Source organism: Mercenaria mercenaria, chromosome 13 (genome assembly GCF_021730395.1).
Source record: "Mercenaria mercenaria strain notata chromosome 13, MADL_Memer_1, whole genome shotgun sequence".
Lineage (NCBI taxonomy): Eukaryota > Metazoa > Mollusca > Bivalvia > Venerida > Veneridae > Mercenaria > Mercenaria mercenaria.
The window spans coordinates 3,679,225-3,700,382 of record NC_069373.1 but is presented as its reverse complement, the minus strand read 5'-3'; the positions used below and the strand labels follow the sequence as shown (position 1 = coordinate 3,700,382).

The window sequence follows — 21,158 nt, the reverse complement described above, 5'->3', positions numbered from 1 at the left end:
AATCTTCAAAATGTTCTAAAACTAAACCAGAAGGCCTAGAGCTTAGATTTTTGACATGTAGCATTGCCTAAAGGACCTCTACAAAATTTGTTCAAATCTTGACCCCCAAGGGTCAAATTGACCCAGCCCCAGGGGTTACCTAATTGTACATAGGGAAATCTTCATAAATTTGCTAAAAATAAACCAGAAGGCCTAGATCTTAGATATTTGATATGTAACATTGCCTAGTAGACTCTACAAACTTTGTTCAAATCATGACCCCTGGGGTAAAATTGGCCCCGCCCCAGGGGTTACTTGATTGTACAGCGGAAAATCTTCCAAAATATTTCTAAAAATTATCAGTTTGACATTTGAAACATGTAGCTCATATTACTCTGGTGAGCGATCCAGGGTCATCATGACCCTCTTGCTTAAGGTACAACCTTGAAATTTGGATGACATACACAGTTTTGCACAACGATCTTAACAGCATAGAAATTGGACCACGTCAGTAACTTTCGATAAAGATTTTAATACTCCTCTTTAATGTGACCTACTGACCTACTTCCTTGTTTTTGAAGCTACAGAAAAATGATTTGGACCACATGTATAATGTTTGATACAGACTTCAATTCTCATCATGAATAGTCTTTTTCCTGACCTACTGACCTACTTTCTTGTTTTTTATAGATACAGCATGGAAATTTGGACCAGATGTAGAACTTTTGATACAGATTTCAATACTCATCTTAAATATTATTAACCCTGACCTTTTTACGTACTTTCTTGTTTTGAAGCCACGGCAAAGAGATTTGGACCACCTGTAAAAATTTTAAACAGATTTCAGTACTTATCTTGAAGAATCTTTACCATGACCTTCTCACCTAGTTTTTTTTTGAAGCTTTAGGAAAGAAATTTAGGAAAGAAGCAGTTAAACTCAGGTGATAGATATAGGGCCATCATGGCCTTCTTGTTTACATAGTTGTGGCCCCTTTCCAACTTAAAATTTGCCAAACTGATGGTTGCCATACTTCTGTAACAAGGTTGTATTATGGTGGTATAATTCGTCACTCCTGTGATGGTTCTAGTCGTTAGTAGTATGACATTCTTATTATGTCCATTTTGTTGATAAACTTACTACAAATTTTACATATTGATGTTTTACATTATGGTAACCTTAACCTGAGTACATATTTGTTGCATGTACAACTTTCAGAACTGTTTGATTTTCAACATATCAAGCCTCCTCTAGTTTATTTTTAATTGCAGGAGTAATTGAACACTTATTACTTTTCCAGAATTTCCAGTCCCAGCTGACATTCTAGAAGATCTACACTGTAGTGAAAACTATGCTATGTCTAGAAAGAATGAAAGAGAGTGTAGAGATGTTCCAGCCAGAAGTCTAACTATACCATCAACAACTGCCTCTGTAGAGCCTTGTGGTGACCAAACACTAAATGATGCTGACCTTGTTAGACCAGATGTCGATGGAGATAAGATTTGTTTTACATGTGGAGTTAAACTTGTTGAAGATAGTTATGATCATCCTTTGTTTCAGGTGAAAATTTGTGAAAAATGCAAGGTATGTGATTGTTGCCTACTTGATTAAATGGCTGACAAATTATTATAGTGCTTTAAAATTTAAACACTTCCCTAAGTCACATTTATTTCTGTATTAAACAAAGAATACTGAAACTGTCTTGTGATGCAAACACAGTCACTGTTCATACACCACAGTCCTAGTGTCAAACATCAAAGCGCAGGCACTGTTCATACACCACAGTCCTAGTGTCAAACATCAAAGCGCAGGCACTGTTCATACACCACAGTCCTAGTGTCAAACATCAAAGCGCAGGCACTGTTCAAACACCACAGTCCTAGTGTCAAACATCAAAGCGCAGGCACTGTTCATACACCACAGTCCTAGTGTCAAACATCAAAGCGCAGGCACTGTTCATACACCACAGTCCTAGTGTCAAACATCAAAGCGCAGGCACTGTTCATACACCACAGTCCTAGTGTCAAACATCAAAGCGCAGGCACTGTTCATACACCACAGTCCTAGTGTCAAACATCAAAGCGCAGGCACTGTTCATACACCACAGTCCTAGTGTCAAACATCAAAGCGCAGGCACTGTTCATACACCACAATCCTAGTGTCAAACATCAAAGCGCAGTCACTGTTCATACACCACAATCCTAGTGTCAAACATCAAAGCGCAGTCACTGCTCATACACCACAATCCTAGTGTCAAACATCAAAGCGCAGTCACTGCTCATACACCACAATCCTAGTGTCAAACATCAAAGCGCAGTCACTGCTCATACACCACAATCCTAGTGTCAAACATCAAAGCGCAGTCACTGCTCATACACCACAATCCTAGTGTCAAACATCAAAGCGCAGTCACTGCTCATACACCACAATCCTAGTGTCAAACATCAAAGCGCAGTCACTGCTCATACACCACAATCCTAGTGTCAAACATCAAAGCGCAGTCACTGCTCATACACCACAATCCTAGTGTCAAACATCAAAGCGCAGTCACTGCTCATACACCACAATCCTAGTGTCAAACATCAAAGCGCAGTCACTGCTCATACACCACAATCCTAGTGTCAAACATCAAAATGCAGGCACTGTTCATACACCACAATCCTAGTGTCAAACATCAAAGCGCAGGCACTGTTCATACACCACAATCCTAGTGTCAAACATCAAAGCACAGGCACTGTTCATACACCACAATCCTAGTGTCAAACATCAAAGCACAGGCACTGTTCATACACCACAATCCTAGTGTCAAACATCAAAACACAGTCACTGTTCATACACCACAATCCTAGTGTCAAACATCAAAGCACAGTCACTGTTCATACACCACAATCCTAGTGTCAAACATCAAAGCAGTGCTCTGGAAAAAGAAAGCCTTTCAAAACAGGGAAATATTTGTGGACTTATGCAAGAATGTAGATTATCCTTGATAATATTTTAGCATTGAAATAATAAATCTGGAGTGATTTACTCTTTAATAAGATCATTGTTTGTAGTTCAGATGCAAATGATCAAACCTAGTGATATAATTCCTTTGCATCTGAAATCCAAACAAAGATTTTATTCTGTGACAAATCACTGTTTAAGATACGTTATTTCAAACAAGCAAATGAAGAAGTGGATCTGCTCAGTAACTTGATGTAGGATAAGCAGAACAGAATTTAAGGAGGTAGGTTACCTGCTCCAGATAAGCTGCGTATTTGTGTATTTACTCAAAGTTGCAGAAAACCCAACTGAATTCATACAGTGTGTGTACTGAAACAGTTAAAATTCCTAATACCATATTGAATGTCATCGGTTGCGTATCACATTTTCCATATTATAGAACGGGTACGAGACTTTAATGCTAGACTGGTTATACATTACGGCAGAACAAGTAGCTGTTTATTGGAAAAAGCACAGTATTCTGATTGGTGTTATTTGGACGTTTTGTAAACAACAAATTAGGACGATAAAATGACCACTTCTAGTACTAAAAGAGGTCGCAGTAAAACATTGATTGGCGTCCACAGACTTTATCCGGAGCATATCTTCTTCATGCATGGAGGGATTTTGATGAAACTTAATGAAACTTGGCACAATAGTTCGCCATCATGAGACAGAGTGTCATGTGCAAGAACCAGGTCCCTAGGTCTAAGGTAAAGGTCACACTTAGAGGCCAAAGGTCAAATTCAAGAATGACTTTGTCCAGAGTTATCTTCTTCATGCTTGGAGGGATTTTGATGTTACTTGGCACAGTTGTTCACCATCATGTGTCGGAGTGTTATGCGCAAGAACTAGGTCTTAGGTCAAGGTCACTTAGAGTTCAAAGGATACAAGAATGAAAATTTTGTCCGGAGCATTTCTTCTTCATGCGTGGAGGAGTTTTGATATAACTTGGCACAAATGTTCACCACCACGAGACGGAGTGTCAAGAGCAAGAACCAGATCCCTAGCCTAAGGTCATGGTCACACTTGGAGGCCAAAGGTCAGATACAAGAATGACTTAGTCCAGACCATTTCTTCTTCATGGATGGAGGGATTTTGATGTAACTTGGCACAATTGTACACCATCATGAGACAGAGTGTCATTTGTAGTTCTAACTTTACTAGTGTTGTATACATTGTAGTTCTTGATAACTCTCTTTTCTTTTCTTATCAATATGCGTATGATTCATTATTTCAAAATACTTCAGATATTTCCTTGCTGCCACCTTATACACAAATTGTTTGCTCTGGTGGGGGTAGGGGGGGGTGGGGGATGCGGGTGGAACGACCATGTCCAGTATGACTCGTGTTACAGGAAAAAATGATCTGGCCTTCATGATTGACAGGCTAGTTAGAAATCAATCACTGAAGTTCATTTTTAGAAGTGAAGATATCTTGCAAGGTCAAATTTATTGATATTATGCACAATAATTAATTTTCAACTTTATATTGAAACATGCCTTATGTTTCTAGTTCTCAGACTTGCAGTATATGAAGAGAAGTGGCCACAGGAAAATGCGTGTTTTATCTCTGTTTGATGGTATAGGTACAGGTAAAGAATAGATATTACTGCTTGTTTACATTTTTCATAACCAGATTTTACCATTCTAAAGAACTCCATTGGCTGTTATAGGAAATTTTTAATTTTCAGATGTTCTTGAATAGTTTTGAAATATAGTTTTATAAGGTATTTTGATTGTTTTTAGACACCAAAATATTTCAAAGATCAGTTCCTGTTTTTAGCTCACCTGTCACTTAGTGACAGGGTGAGCTTTTGTGATCGCCCTTCGCCAGTCATCCGTCCGTCGTCCGTTTACAATTTCTTGTAAACACGATAGTCACAGTTTGCAATCAATTTTAATCAAACTTGCACAAAACTTGTATTGGCATAATATCTCGCTTCCTTTCAAAAACTGGCCAGATCCCATCATGGGTTCCAGAGTTACGGCCCCTTAAAGGGCCAAAATTTGCTATTTCTGGCTTGTGAACACAATAAGAGACCACATTTTGCAATCAACATTAATCAAACTTGCATACACGTTGTATTGGCATAATATCTTGTTCCATTTCGAAAATTGGCCAGATCCCATTATGGGTTCTAGAGTTATGGCCCTTTAAAGGGCCAAAATTTGCTATTTTGCTTGTGAACACGATAGAGACAACCTTTTTCAATCAGCTTTAATCAAACTTGCACACAACTTGTATTGGCATAATATCTTGGTTCTTTTCGAAAACTGGCCAGATCCCATCATGTGTTTTAGAGTTATGGCCCCTTAAAGATCCAAAATTTGCTATTTTGGCTTTTGCAGCCATATAGAGACTTCATTTATGGTTTGATTTGATACAAATGTGCAAAATATCTTCAACAATAATAAATCTTGGATTCTATGATGAATCTATCAGATTCAATCATAGGTTCTGGAGTTATTTTATTAGCTCACCTGTCACATAGTGACAAGGTGAGCTTTTGTGATCACCCTTCGTCCGTCGTCCGTCGTCAGTCCGTCCGTCCGTGCGTCCGTGCGTGCGTGCGTCAACAATTTCTTGTCTGCACGATAGTGGTTTCATTATTGATTTTATTTTAACCAAACTTGCACACAACTTGTATCACCATAAGATCTTGGTTCCTTTCTTGAACTGGCCAGATCCCATTATGGGTTCCAGAGTTATGGCCCCTGAAAGGGCCAAAAATAGCTATTTTGACCTTGTCTGCACAATAGCAGCTTCATTTATGATTTGATTTTAACCAAACTTGCACAAAACTTGTGTCACCATAAGATCTTGGTTCCTTTCTTGAACTAGCCAGATCCCGTTATGGGTTTCAGAGTTATGGCCCCTGAAAGGGCCAGAATTAGCTATTTTGACCTTGTCTGCACAATAGCAGCTTCATTTATGATTTTATTTTAACCAAACTTGCACCCAACTTGTATCACCATAAGATCTTGGTTCCTTTCTTGAACTGGCGAGACTCCATTATGGGTTCCAGAGTTATGGCCCCTGAAAGGGCCAGAATTAGCTATTTTGACCTTGTCTGCACAATAGCAGCTTCATTTATGATTTGAATTTAATCAAACTTGCACAAAACTTGTGTCACCATAAGATCTTGATTCTTTTCTTGAACCGGCCAGATCCCATAAAGGGGTCCAGAGTTATGGCCCTGAAAGGGCCAAAATTAGCTATTTTGACCTTGTCTGTACAATAGCAGCTTCATTTATGATTTGATTTTAACCAAACTTGCACACAACTTGTATCACCACAAGATCTTGCTTCCTTTGTTGAACTGGCCAGATTCCATCTTGGGTTCAAGAGTTATGGCCCCTTAAAGGTCCAAAATCGGCTATTTTGGCTTTTGCAGCCATATAGAGACTTCATGTATGGTTTTATTTGATACAAACTTCCAAAATATCTTCAGCAACAATAAATCTTGGATTCCATGACATATCAGATCCAGTTGTAGGTTCCAGAGTTATTTTATTATCTGATTACCTCCCCTGATTGTAATCAAAATGGATTTATATCAGTAAGTACTTACAGGAATTATTTGAAATTTCATTATTGTTATTAGTTGAAGTGAGACAATCAGGGTAGATAACTATGGACTGATTTTATGTCAGATTACCTCCCTTTATTTCAAATTAAAATGGGTATATCTCCGTAACTAATGAAGATACTGATCTGAAATTTCATTTATGCCAACATATTTATTTGGCAGATCCTTCTTTTGTTCACTTACAATATTCTTTTTTTTTAAATTACTTCCCTTTTACCTTACTATAAATAGCTTATTTTTAGTAACTTCTTTATTATTGGCCATAGGGAAAAACCGAGACCACTTTTCTGTGGTACAACATGGATGGTACCTCCAATTTTTAGGTGTTTTTTGACATATCTATACCTTGTAAGAATTTTTTTCTTCTTTTTGGTTAAATTTCTTCCCTTTGTTGTTCCTGTCCTTTGGATTTAGATATTTTTTTTGAGGACCTTCTTGTCTCAAGTGCAATGATAACAGGTGAGCGATATAGGGCCATCATGGCCCTCTTGTATCTGATTACCTCTCCCCTGATTTTAATCAAACTGGATTTATATCAGTAAGAACTTATAGGACTCATTTGAAATTTCATTATTGTCATAAGTTGGACTGAGACAATCAGGGTAGATAACTATGGATTGATTTTATGTCAAATTACCTCTCTTTGTTTCAAATTAAAATGGGTATATCTCCGTAACTAATGAAGATACTGATCTGAAATTTCATGTATGCCATCAGTTGGACTTGGACAATCAGTGAAGATGCATATTGACTGAATTTATGACAAATTACCTCCCTTTATTAGTCCCCTACTGGTTGAAAACCAGTTTTGGGGACTATAGGAATGCTCTTTTCCGTCTTTCCGTCATTCCGTCATTCTGTCATTCCGTCATTCCGTCCGTCCGCAATTTCGTGTCCGGTCCATAACTCTGTCATCCATGAAGGGATTTTAATATTACTTGGCACAAATGTTCCCCATGATGAGACGACGTGTCATGCGCAAAACCCGGACCCCTAGCTCAAAGGTCAAGGTCACAATAGGAGGTCAAAGGTCAACAGGGCTTTTTTCCTGTCCGGTCCACAACTCTCCCATCCTTGAAGGGATTTTAGTATTACTTGGCATGAATGTTCCCCATGATGAGATGATGTGTCATGCGCAAATCCCGGACCCCTAGCTCAAAGGTCAAGGTCACAATTGGAGGTCAAAGGTCAACAGGGCTTTTTTCCTGTCCGGTCCATAACTCTCCCATCCATGAAGAGATTTTAATATTACTTGGCACAAATGTTCCCCATGAGGAGACGACGTGTCATGCGCAAAACCTGGACCCCTAGCTTAAAGGTCAAGGTCACAATTGGAGGTCAAAGGTCAACAAGGCTTTTTTCCTGTCCGGTCCATAACTCTCCCATCTATGAAGGGATTTTAATATTACTTGGCACAAATGTACCTCATAATAAAACGATGTGTCATGCACAACTTTCAGACCCCTAGCTCAAAGGTTAAGGTCACACTTAGCAGTCAAATGTTAACATAGCATGAACAGGGTCTGTTTCGTGTCCGGTCCATAACTCTGACATTCATTAAGGGATTTTAATATCACTTAGCACAAGTGTTCCCCATGATGAGACGACGTGTCATGCGCAAATCCCGGACCCCTTGCTCAAAGGTCAAGGTCACAATTGGGGGTCAAAGGTCAACAGAGTTTTTTTCCTGTCCCGTCCATAACTCTGCCATCCATGAAGGGATTTTAATATTACTTGGCACAAATGTTTCCCATGATGAGACGACGTGTCATGCGCAAACCCAGTACCCTAGCTTAAAGGTCAAGGTCACACTTTGAGATCAAAGGTCAAGAGGATTTTTTTCCTGTCCAATCTATAACTTTGTCATGCAAAGCAGGATTTAGATATCAGTTGGCACAAATATTCCCCTGGATGAGACAACATGTCATGCGCAAGAACCAGGTCCCTAGCTCTAAGGTCAAGGTCATATTTAGAGGTCAAAGGTCAAATTCAGGAATGACTTTGTACGGAACATTTCTTCTTCATGCATGGAGGGATTTTGATGTAACTTGGACCAAATGTTCACCACCATGAGGCACTCTTGTTTTTAGAATTACGTCCCTTTGTTGTTACTATAAATAGATTTTATTGTAACTTTTTTATTACTGGCGGTAGAGAAAAATCGAGACCACTTTTCTGTGGTACAGCATGCATGTTACATCCAATTTTTAGGTGTATTTTGACCTATCTCTACCTGGTAAAGAGTTTCTTGTGGACTTATATTATTTTTTTTTTTTTTTTTTTTTTTTTTTTCTTTTTAAAGATTAATTTCCCTTTGTTGTTACTATAAATAACTTACATGATAACATTTTTATAATCAGCCCAAAAAATTCAATATGAAAACAACTGTGGGTTTTTATATATGCACATTTTAATCCAAGTGTGTTGTTATAATGTTATAACATATTGTATATGTAGTACAATATTGTTTATAAATCATTGACAGATATCAGTTCATTATGTTATACTGCAGTAGAAAAAATTAGGTGCCTTCCAGTAGGGGACTTTGTATTGCATGGCAATACTTCATTCACTTGTTTTTTATGTAAATGAATATACCAAGCAGCTTCTAAGAAATTTCTACTTTTACTTACTTTTCTATCTTATTTATCTCAGTAAGTGTAGGACTCATTTGAAATTACATTATTGTCATCGGTTGGCCTGAGACAATCAGTGAAGATGACTATGGACTGATTTATGTCAAATTACTTCCCTTTGTTTCAAATTAAAATGGGTATATCTCCATAACTAATGAAGATACTGATCTGAAATTTCATTTATGCCATCACACAGACTTGGACAATCAGTTTAGATACATATTGACTGAATTTATGACAAATTACCTCCCTTTATTTTTAGCTCACCTGTCACAAAGTGACAAGGTGAGCTTTTATGATCGCGTGGCATCCGTCGTCCGTCCATCCATCCGTAAACTTTTGCTTGTGACCACTCTAGAGGTCACATTTTTCATGGGATCTTTATGAAAGTTGGTCAGAATGTTCATCTTGATGATATCTAGGTCAAGTTTTAAACTGGGTCACGTGCGGTCGAAAACTAGGTCAGTAGTTCTAAATATAAAAAAACCTTGTGACCTCTCTAGAGGCCATATTTTTCATGGGATCTGTATGAAAGTTGATCGGAATGTTCATCTTGATAATATCTAGGTCAAGTTCAAAACTGGGTCAGCTGTGGTTAAAAACTAGGTCAGTAGGTATAAAGATAGAAAAACCTTTTGACCTCTCTAGAGGCCATATTTTTCATGAGATTTTCATGAAAATTGGTGAGGATGTTCACCTTGATGATATCTAGGTCAAGTTAAAAACTGGGTCACATGAGCTCAAAATCTAGGTCACTATGTCAAATAATAGAAAAAATGACATCATACTCAGAACTGGGTCCTTTGGGGACAGGTGAGCGATTCAGGACCATCATGGTCCTCTTGTTTATGTAAATGAATATACGTTAGCAGCTTTTAATTAGATTGGTTTTAAATGTTACTTAAGTCTTCCAGGGTAAGGAATAGTCATGCTAGTACAAAAATGTAGCATTTGAGCCTAGGACCCTCAAACTTGGTATGGAGATTGGCCCTGACTAGTATGTGACCCATAGGTCAAAAGGGACTCTTACAAGAAAATATTTATCCTGATGATATTTAATGTGTATGCCTATGTGATCTATGTCATTAGTCCTCCACCTCTGATTCATGTGGGGAAGTTGGCAGTTACTTGCGGAGAACAGGTTTGTACTGGTACAGAATCCAGGAACACCGGTTATGTTAACTGCCCGCCGTTACATGACTGAAATACTGTTGAAAAACGGCGTTAAACCCAAAACAAACAAACAAACAAAACTTTATGTTATCATTAAGAGCAATTGTAAGAGAAATTACTTAGGTGAGCAATATAGGGCCATCATGGCCCTCTTGTATTAGTTCCTTACTGGTTGAAAACCAGTTTCGGGGATTGTAGAATGCATTTTTCCGTCCGTCATTCCGTCTGTCCTTCCATCCATCTACAATTTAATATAACTTGGTACAAATGTTCCCTATGATGAGGCGACGTGACATGCGCAAAACCCAGACCCCTAGCTTAAAGATCAAGGTCACAATTGGAGGTCAAAAGTCAACAGGGCTTTTTTCCTGTCTGGTCCATAACTCTGCCATCCATGAAGGGATTTTAATATTGTTTGGTGCAAATGTACCTCATAATAAGACAATGTGTCACGCACAACTTTCACATCCCTAGCTCAAAGGTCAAGGTCATACTTGGCAGTCAAATGCATGAACATGGCATGAACAGGGTCCATTTTGTGTCCGGTCAATAACTCTATCATTCATGAAGGGATTTTAATATCACTTGGCACAAATTTTCCCCATGATGAAGCAACATGTCATGCAGAAACCTCGGATCCCTGGCACAAAGGTCAAGGTCACAGTTGGAGGTCAAATGTCAACAGGGCTTTTTTCCTCTGTGGTCCATAACTCTACCATCCATGAAGGGATTTTAACATTACTTGGCACAAATGTTCCCCATGATGAGATGAGGTGTCATGCACAAACCTTGGACCCTTAGCTCAAAGGTCAAGGTCACAATTGGAAGTCAAAGGTCAGTAGGGTTTCTTTCCTGTCCGGTCCAGAACTCTGTCATCCATAAAGGGATTTTACTTGTCATAACTGTTCCCCATGATAAGATAATGTGTCATGCACAACAACCAGAACCCTAACTTAAAAGTCAAGGTCATACTTTAGATCAAAGGTCAATGGGACATTTTTCCTGTCTGGTGTATAACTTTGTCATGCAAAACAGGATCTGAATATTACTTGGCACAAATGTTCACCACTATGAGACGGAGTGTCATGCGCAAGAACCTGGTGCCTAGGCCGAAGGTCAAGGTCACACAGAGGCCAAAGGTCAGATACAAGAATGAATTTGTCTGGAACATTTCTTACTGCACGGAGAGATTTTGATGTAACTTGGCATAAATGTTCACTACCATGAGACAGATTGTTTTGCACAAGAACCATGTCTAAGGTCAAGGTCACACTAAGAAGTCAAATGCCAAATTCAAGAATGACTTTGTCCGGAGCATTTCTTCTTCATGCATGGAGGGATTTTGAAGTAATTTGGCACAAATGTTCACCACCATGAGGCACCCTTGTTTTTGAGTCGGCTAAATGCTGAAAGCGTTTGACGAGTCCTTGCTATTGTCCGATTTCTGATTCTCATTAAACGGCCTCACAACACAGTGAATTGATTTAGTTCCATTAGATTGTCTCTAATTTCAAAGAGTTCATTGACCGGATGAAGTTCAGTAATGTCAATCCCATTTGATATGACCAATATATGATGTACTCTGTCAAATTTATGAAATGTTATTGTGCAATACTCGAATAAAACCACGTATTTTCTTCCGCGGTAACTCATTAAGCATAAACACAAATAACGATTCTGCGGGATTTGGTAATACATTTGCGCATTTGATTATGGTGACTAATTCTTTGCCCTTTTGTCACATAATAGCAAATATAATGTTCACAAAATCAAATAAAACTGCATATTGACTTATTAGCCAAATTATCGATTTGTTACCTTGCCCTTTTCAAAAAAAAAAAAAGTCTTTAAAATTATTGCGCAAATAACAAATTTATTGTGCTGTGCATTTCATAAATTGTGCAGACTTACCAAGCTCGCGTAACATCCAGCGAAAGACAAAATATACTTCCAGAACATACTGCTAGTATTTTATTGAGTCGGGTACCTCTGAAAGCATTGGAATGTCTCTTATCAAAAAGTTTACCACATTGGGGAAATCAAATTATGACAGCTTCATTTTAAATGACCCAAATAAGATATGTGGAGTACGTTAATTCTTCTGCGAGACTTCGCGGATGAATCCTAATGAAATTCTTGGCACTTGTCTGTGAACACACGTGACCTGTTTAAAACAACGCATTGTCTGTAGTTTCTCTATGACTTTGTGTTTGAAAAAATGGACTTCGGTTTACCAAAAAATACTACGAAGATCGGCCAGATCAGAATGATGCAAAATTGCGACTGGCGAAAATGGAAATGTCTACATATAACTTCGTTCTAAATCGTAACCTTTCTAGAATTTTGACTGGTTCTGATAATTTGCTTACATTCAGGTCGCAAAAAAAAAAAATGACACTGACATCTATTCTGCGTTTCATTATGACACATGGGTTGAATTTTGCAGTCAGTTATCGGATAAATTATCAGGAGAAGAAGCTCTTACTGGTTTGTTTAATTACTACTGATTAAATGATTTTATTTCTTATTTTTCGAGAAATAAACAAATCGGCGAAACATTAAATTGTATTTTCTTGTAATTTTTGAAATCGAAAGTATAGTTATAGATCGTCTATTTTAGACTGCTTTGACAAAACGAAATATTTTTTTATGAAATTATTTAAATAAGAGGTAATTTCACCGTAAACTTTAATGTCAGATACAGCCAAAACTGTCTTCGTATCATCACAATTTGTAAAACATGTTGAAACTGGAGATTTGGGCGGTAAATATCGAGCTGTTTTATGGAATTTTAACATTTCAGTAACTGACATGATAGATATCATTGTAACAGAAATGATTCTAGAATTTATTTTTATAACACATACATAGACTCTATATCAGACTTATATTCTTGTCCAGAGGCATGACCTGAAAGTAAAAATATGAAGTCACAGTCATTCATAATTTGGATATTGTAATTTTATTGTTGTGATACCCAAGACCCAAATTGCAGGAGGGGGTATCCTTCCACACCCCTCTCATCCATCTCCCCCCCCCCCCCCACCATTTGCCACTTTACAGTTTGATACATTTGCCCTTTTACCAGCTGCCACAATGCCCATTTCAAAATCTGACTGCAATTCAAAGCAGGAAGAAACAGCCCTCCCCACAGCAACACTGCTACCAACCACGTAAAAATGGCTCAAATATTTTTCAGCCCAGTCTGGGCCTGTCTGTCTAGATGAATCAAAATGGATAATTGAAAGTGTAGTGCATGGACTTGGGGACTACTGACATGGTTTTGAAGGGGTTAACAGGTCTGAAATAGAATAAATGATGATTTTAACTAAAAAAGAACTGCATTTATTATTATCGGTTATCTTTTCCGAAATTGGTAGCTAGTCCAATAACTTCCCTTAGTTTCGAATGCGCAATTTTCCTGTCAGTGTAAACATTCATGACACTATATATTTACAGTCGGCAACATTTACATATCTTTAAATGCAAAAGTAAGTATACTTTAAATTCACATCACTTATGATATGATTGAACAATACCTAATGTATGGCACGGTTATCGCCAGGCCCTTTATCTGTAAAATATCAACAGATCTTTTGTCCCAACGTATGTGGCAATCCGCGCTATAAAATTTCAATATATAAATTATATCATGTGCGAATATATACCAGCCGATAATTACCCATTTTGGTAATGCCGGAGGCACTCGTAAAATATATATAGTCATCTTAGTGTCAGCTGTCAAATTGTAGTTTGTACTTTCAACATTTTTAGCTCACATGTCACAAAGTGACAAGGTGAGCTTTTGTGATCACGCAGCGTCCGTCGTCCGTCCGTCCATGCGTCCGTAAACTTTTGCTTGTGACCACTCTAGAGGTCACATTTTACATGGGATCTTTATGAAAATTGGTCACAATGTTCATCTTGATGATATCTAGGTCAAGTTTGAAACTGGGTCACATGCAGTCCAAAAGTAGGTCAGTAGGTCTAAAAATAGAAAAACCTTGTGACCTCTCTAGAGGCCATACTTTTCAATGGATCTTCATGAAAATTGATCAGAATGTTCATCTTGATGATATCTTGGTCAAGTTCGAAACTGGATCACCTGCCATCAAAAACTAGGTCAGTAGGTCAAATAATAAAAAAACCTTGTGACCTCTCTAGAGGCCATATTTTTCATGGGATCTGTATGAAAATTGGTCAGAATGTTTATCTTGATGATATCTAGGTCAAGTTTGAAACTGGGTCAACTGCGGTCAAAGACTAGGTCAGTAGGTCAAAAAATAGAAAAACCTTGTGACCTCTCTAGAGGCCATCCTTATCAATGGATCTTCATGAAAATTGGTCAGAATGTTTATCTTGATGATATCTAAGTCAGGTTCGAAACTGGGTCACCTGCCATCAGAAACTAGGTTAGTAGGTCAAATAATAAAAAAACCTTGTGACCTCTCTAGAGGTCACATTTTTCATGGGATCTGTATGAAAGTTGGTCGGAATGTTAATCTTGATGATATCTAGGTCAAGTTCGAAACTGGGTCAACTGCGGTCAAAAACTATGTCAGTAGGACTAAAAATAGAAAAACCTTGTGACCTCTCTAGAGGCCATACTTTTCAATGGATCTTCTTGAAAATTGGTCAGAATGTTCACGTTGATGATATCTAGGTCAAGTTCAAAACTGGGTCACGTGCCTTTAATAACTAGGTCAGTAGGTCAAATAATAAAAAAAACCTTGTGACCTCTCTAGAGGCCATATTTTTCATGGGATCTGTATGAAAGTTAGTCAGAATGTTCACCTTGATGATATCTAGGTCAGGTTCGAAACTGGGTCATCTGCCTTCAAAAACTAGGTCAGTAGGTCTAAAAATAGAAAAACCTTGTGACCTCTCTAGAGGCCATATTTTTCAAAGGATCTTCATGAAAATTGGTCAGAATTGTTATCTTGATGATATCTAGATCAAGTTTAAAACTGGGTCACGTGAGCTCAAAAACTAGGTCATTAGGTCAAATAATAGAAAAAACGACGTCATACTCAGTTCAAAACTGGGTCATGTGGGGACAGGTGAGCGATTCAGGACCATCATGGTCCTCTTGTTATTTTTGCGAACCACTCTTCAATTTTAGAGAAATATATTGGATTTAAATACTTGTATAATGTCAATCAAAGTTTTACTAGGCATCGATTGAATGTCCTTTGTCTTTTTGTATACAACTAAGGTGTATCTAGAAATAAAATATCTTTCAAAATACACTAAAACCACTTATTTAGCAGTGGTTTTAAATTCACCGAATATAATGCTTGTTCTTTCCACTTTTCTGATATGCTTGTTATGGTCGCTAAAATTGGGGGAGCATAGTTATAACCACCTTGTCCATCACACTCTCTGTCCAAAGGATATCGAAAATACCAAGTTGTAACTTTTACATGAGATCCATATCAGTTTACTTTATTTCTAGATTTGATCCTTCTCAGATCAATCCTAGGTGGGTTTGTTAGAACTTGGGTCCCATTGATGGAAATTGTATGAATCTTAAAAATTATTAGAATTGATGCCTCAATTTACATACACCACTTTAATTGATTTCATTGGTTTATTACCATACATAATCTGAGGAAAAGCAATATTTGAAATACTAGTAAGTTGCATGGAAGCATATTATTTTTACCCACAAAACTAAGCATTCTGATTCATATGCATCCTGTATTCATTATTCCTGTTGTTTGATATTATAACCTTGCCATTTAGACTATACTACCAGTATATCAATCATTAGCCGACTCTCAGGCCCTTCAGGTCTTTGATTTAGAATTATGTCCCTTTGTTGTTACTGTAAATAGCTTATATTGTAACTTATTTACTACGGGTCGTAGGGAAAAATTGAGACCAGTTTTCTTTGGTACAACATGCATGTTACATCCAATTTTCAGGTGTATTTTGACCTATCTCTACCTGGTAAAGAGTTTTGTGTGGACTTATATGATTTTATTTTTTTACTATAAATAACTTATATGATACCTTTCTTGATAATCGGCTAAAAAAACGCTATATAAAAACAGCTATAGGTTTTTATACAATTTAATCCATGTGTTTTATTATAAAATATTGTATATATAGTACAATATTGTTTATACATTGTAGATAGATACCAGTTCATTATGTTATACTGCAGTAGAGAAAATTAGGTGCCTTCCAGTAGGGTATTTTGTATTGCATGGCAATACTTCATTCACTTGTTTGTTATGGATTGTTAAGTCTGATGATACCTTAGGTTAGCTCACTCAATATTTCTGTGAAATATTTGTAAAAATAAAAAAGAAACTTTTGTTAAAGGCCAGAGCAATTGTAGGGAAACATTATTGACCATAAAAGGTATTTTTGAAAATAAAAAAATCCATCTACCACCTATGGAGCATAGAGTGATATATACTTTTAACACTAAATGGGTCACTAGGAATTGTTTCAGGGTAACAAATTACTTTTAATGCTAAATGGGTCACTAGGAATTGTTTCAGGATAATAGATTGTTTTTATATAATGCTAAATGGGTCACTAGGGATTGTTTCAGGGTAATAGATTGTTTTTTAGCTCACCTAATCTTAATGAAACTTGGTCAGAATGTTACCCTCATACAAATCTTGGACCAGTTTGATATTGGGTCATCTGGGGTCAAAAACTAGGCCACCAGGTCAAATTAAAGGAAAAGATTGTTAACACTCTAGAGGTCACAATTTTGGCCCAATCTTAATGAAACTTGGTCAGAATGTTACCCTTAATAAAATCTTGGATGAGTTTGATATTGGGTCATCTGGGGTCAAAAACTAGGTCATCGGGTCAAATCAAAGGAAAAGCTTGTTAACACTAGAGGTCACAATTTTGACTCAATCTTAATGAAACTTGGTCAGAATGTTACCCTCCATAAAATCTTGGACGAGTTCGATATTTGGTCATCCGGGGTTAAAAACTAGGTCAACAGGTCAGATCAAAGGAAAAGCTTGTTAACACTCTAGAGGTCACAATTTTGGCCCAATCTTAATGAAACTTGGTTAGATTGTTACTCTTAATAAAATCTTGGATGATTTTGATATTGGGTCATCTGGGGTCAAAAACAAGGTCACCAGGTCAAATCAAAGGAAAAGCTTGTTAACACGGTAGAGGCCACATTTATGACTGTATCTTCATCGATCTTGGTCAGAATGTTACTCATGATGATAGTTCAGTTTGAATCTGGGTCATGTAGGGTCAAAAACTAGGTCACCAGATCAAATCTAAGGAAAAGCTTGTTAACACTCTAGAGGCTACATTTATGACTGTATCTTCATGAAACTTAATCAGAATATTAATCTTGATGATCTTTAGGTCCAGTTTGAATCTGAGTCATATGGGGTCAAAAACTAGGTCACCAGGTCAGATGAAAGGAAAAGTTAGTTAACACTTTAGAGGCCACATTTATGACCATATCTTAATGAAACTTCTTTGATGATCTTTAGGTCAATAGGTCATGTGAGTGATACAGGGCCTTCATGGCCCGCTTGTAATGCTAAATGGGTCACAAGGGATTGTTTCAGAGTAATAGATTACTTCTGATGCTAAATGGATCACTAGGAATTGTTTTAGGGTAATAGATTACTTCTAATGGTGTATGGGTCATTAGGAATGTAGGTATCATATCAGGGTAATAGATTACATTTAACTCTTTATGTGTCATTACAGATTATTTCAGGGTAATTGATTTCTTTTAATGCTGTATGGGTCACCTGTGATTGTTTCAGGGAAATGGCTTTTAATGCTATATGTGCTGCTAAACATCTAGCAGTGCCGGCAGTAAACATCTAGCAGTGCCGGCAGTAAACATCTAGCAGTGCCGGCAGTAAAGTCTTACTTTTCAAACAGTTAAACCAGAATAAATACCCTCTGCAGAATATATTAACCTCTTCACAGTAATAATCTTTGTAAAACAAACAAATTTCAGTCTTCAGTCTTCCTATTGTTTTTTTGCTCAAGGGAGGCTACAGTGTTTTGTTTAATTTGTTTAATCTGTAGGTAAAGTAGTGCTTGATGAGCTAGGTCTAGACGTTGATGTGTATTACGCCTCTGAGATCAATCCTGATGCCATGCTGGTAGCAAACTTTCATCATCATCCTGTACAGTTAGGTGATGTGTGGCAACTCAGTAAAAGAAAGGTAAGGGTTTTTAAACCTGTAAATGAAGTATAGTTACAAGAATTGTTTTATAATCATGCAGTTTGTGCTGTTGCAAAATACAAGTGTTGCACAAATTTATCTAACACTTGAAGGGACTTCAATGAAACTTTGAGGACCTGATCAGTAGATGTTTTTCCCATTTTTCAGCCTCAATCCTTCCATTGCCAAGTTTAGGTTTCTATTTCCTCTTGACAAAGTGATGTTTAGTGATATCTCTAGTTCAGAACACTAACTGGTAAAATAATATGTCAGCTTTTCAGCTTCAATGATGATTGAAGACCAGAGTTGATAGTTTGGCCAATGTTCCAACATCAGAGGATCATATACCGCTCTTCAGAAGGATCATCAACTTTCACATCAGTGGTTTTACATGCAGTGTAGCAACGCTGTAAAAACTTGTGTTGCATTTAATCCGACTGAATCCTCTGTTACTTTCCTTTGATGTGTTCTATGTTTTCAAAATATTTCTGGCGAGAATATTATGATTACAGATGACCTAAAACTACTTTCTTTATATTAAGCTTGAAGAGTTGTGCCCTATAGACCTGGTGCTTGCAGGTCCACCATGTTATGATCTGTCCATTGCCAACATCAGCGGGAAAGGTTTCAGTAAGTATACATACTTGCATTGTATTTTGTTACTAGTAGTATGAAATATGTCTTTTCATTCATTTCCTGTTGAAGGAAGCCTGGTAATTAGCAGGCACACTTAGCTCAATAGGGAGATTAATGATCTCTAGGCAAGAAATTTGTTCTGCTTGATGATTTGATAGAAAACATTGTCCTTTTGATTGTGACTAGATACAGGTATGTGTTGTCACTGCAATCCATATCAGCTATAAGTATGCTCATTTGGTATAGATCACCGAGATGCCATACTTGGTAGGGTATATCCACTTGATGGTATTCACTTTATAGGGTATATTCACTTGATGGCATATTTCTGATATCCATATGATGGCATGTATCTCAAATCTACTTGATGGCACATATCTCATGTCCACTTGATGGTACATGTTTCATAACCACTTGATGGCACATATTTTGTATCCACTTGCCATCTGATGGGGCATATCTCATCGCCACTTGTTAGAGATTATCTCATCTTTAAAAAAAAAACATGTAACTAATACTGTATCTCTATCAGTATCTTTTGTTTGTTTTATTTTGCAGATGGAACTGGGATACTGGTGTGGAGATTTATATCTGTACTGAAGAGCATAGAGACCATATGTAAGGGAACCAACCATGTCTTCTGGCTGATGGAAAATACTGGTTCCATGCTCAACAAGTATATTTCTCAAGAATTCGGGGTAAGGATTTCTTGAAAACAGTGGACATGAATGCTCCCTTAGAATGTTAAAACTAAATGAGACTTGCAGTCCATTGATTTATAGTTCTGTGCCCCAGCTTCTGTGATAATTTTGTGAACTTTAAGAGATTGTAACTGGTTTATATACAAAGTATGAAGTAAGGATGTATGACACAGATATATGCATTAATTACATATAATATATAACAATCCAAACTGCACTAAAATCCAGTGACTGCACACTTGTAACCTTTAGTTCAGCTTTTATGAAATCTATAGATACAGGCACATGTATTGAGACATAATTATACCCCCACCAAACATATTTGGATGGAGGGGGGTATATAGGAGGCAGTTTTGTCGCGTCCCGTCCTGTCGCGAAACCTATTATCTCAGTTATTACTAAATGGATTTGATTCAAACTTAAAATAGGTGTTCCACCTTATCACCCACATCATGTGACACAAGGTGCATAACTCTGACAACAACTTTTCATGAATTATGCCCCCTTTTACTTAGAATCTAAGGTTAATTTTGATGCATTTTCACTATATCTCAGTTATTTCTAAATGGATTTGATTCAAACTTAAAATAGATGTTCCACCTTATAACCCACATCATGTGACACAAGATGCATAACTCTGACATCAACTTTTCATGAATTATGCCCCTTTTACTTAGAATTTAAGGTTAATTATGATGCATTTTCACTTTATCTCAGCAAAGAAGTATAAAATACACAGAATGGCAACTGGCTGTAATCTCGTGTCAGAGCGTGAATTGGCGTTATCTTAGTAAAAAAACAAACATCGGTGAGCATGGAGTTACAATTTGTACCTTTAAATCTACATTTAAAATATACATGTTAGCGTCTAAAACAACATAAGCTTAATGTGAAATAGTCTTAAGACACAAAGTACACGTTTCTTGCCATGAAAAGAAGCGTGGTCATAATTAATTTACCCGTGAATAACTGCTTTCGATTACAAAATGGCACGCGGAGAAAGCGTTACTTCCGGTAAACGAGATCTCATTCAGTTATCACGGGATGTTTGCGAGATTTGCTCTATATGCCTTTCAAGTTGCCGATCTATTTATTTTTATAGCTCTTTGATCTCAGTAATTACTACATGGAATTGATTCAAACTTAAGATATATGTTTCTCCTCATCACCCACATCATGTGACACAAGGTGCATAACTCTGACGCCAGTTTTTCATGAATTATGCCAGCTTTTACTTAGAAATTAAGGTTAATTTTGATGCATTTTCACTATATATCATTC

The 21,158-nt window shown here is 37.1% G+C and overlaps 2 protein-coding genes across 2 annotated transcripts in view; both read left to right on the top strand.

Moving 5' to 3' along the window:
- LOC128547640 (uncharacterized) overlaps positions 1 to 1,588 on the top strand; it is a 65,540-nt gene extending 63,952 nt beyond the window's left edge. Inside the window, exon 6 of the mRNA XM_053520683.1 lies at positions 1,278 to 1,588. Within this exon, the coding sequence (XP_053376658.1) occupies positions 1,278 to 1,588 (311 nt within the window). The remainder of the gene's footprint in view (positions 1 to 1,277) is intronic.
- Positions 1,589 to 4,292: 2,704 nt separating this feature from the next.
- The window catches only part of LOC123530124 (DNA (cytosine-5)-methyltransferase 3B-like), a 41,524-nt gene continuing 24,658 nt past the window's right edge, over positions 4,293 to 21,158 (top strand). Inside the window, exons 1-4 of the mRNA XM_053521024.1 lie at positions 4,293 to 4,553; positions 18,401 to 18,540; positions 19,083 to 19,170; positions 19,735 to 19,874. Coding sequence (XP_053376999.1) covers positions 4,493 to 4,553; positions 18,401 to 18,540; positions 19,083 to 19,170; positions 19,735 to 19,874 — 429 coding nt within the window. The 5' untranslated portion in view covers positions 4,293 to 4,492. The remainder of the gene's footprint in view (positions 4,554 to 18,400; positions 18,541 to 19,082; positions 19,171 to 19,734; positions 19,875 to 21,158) is intronic.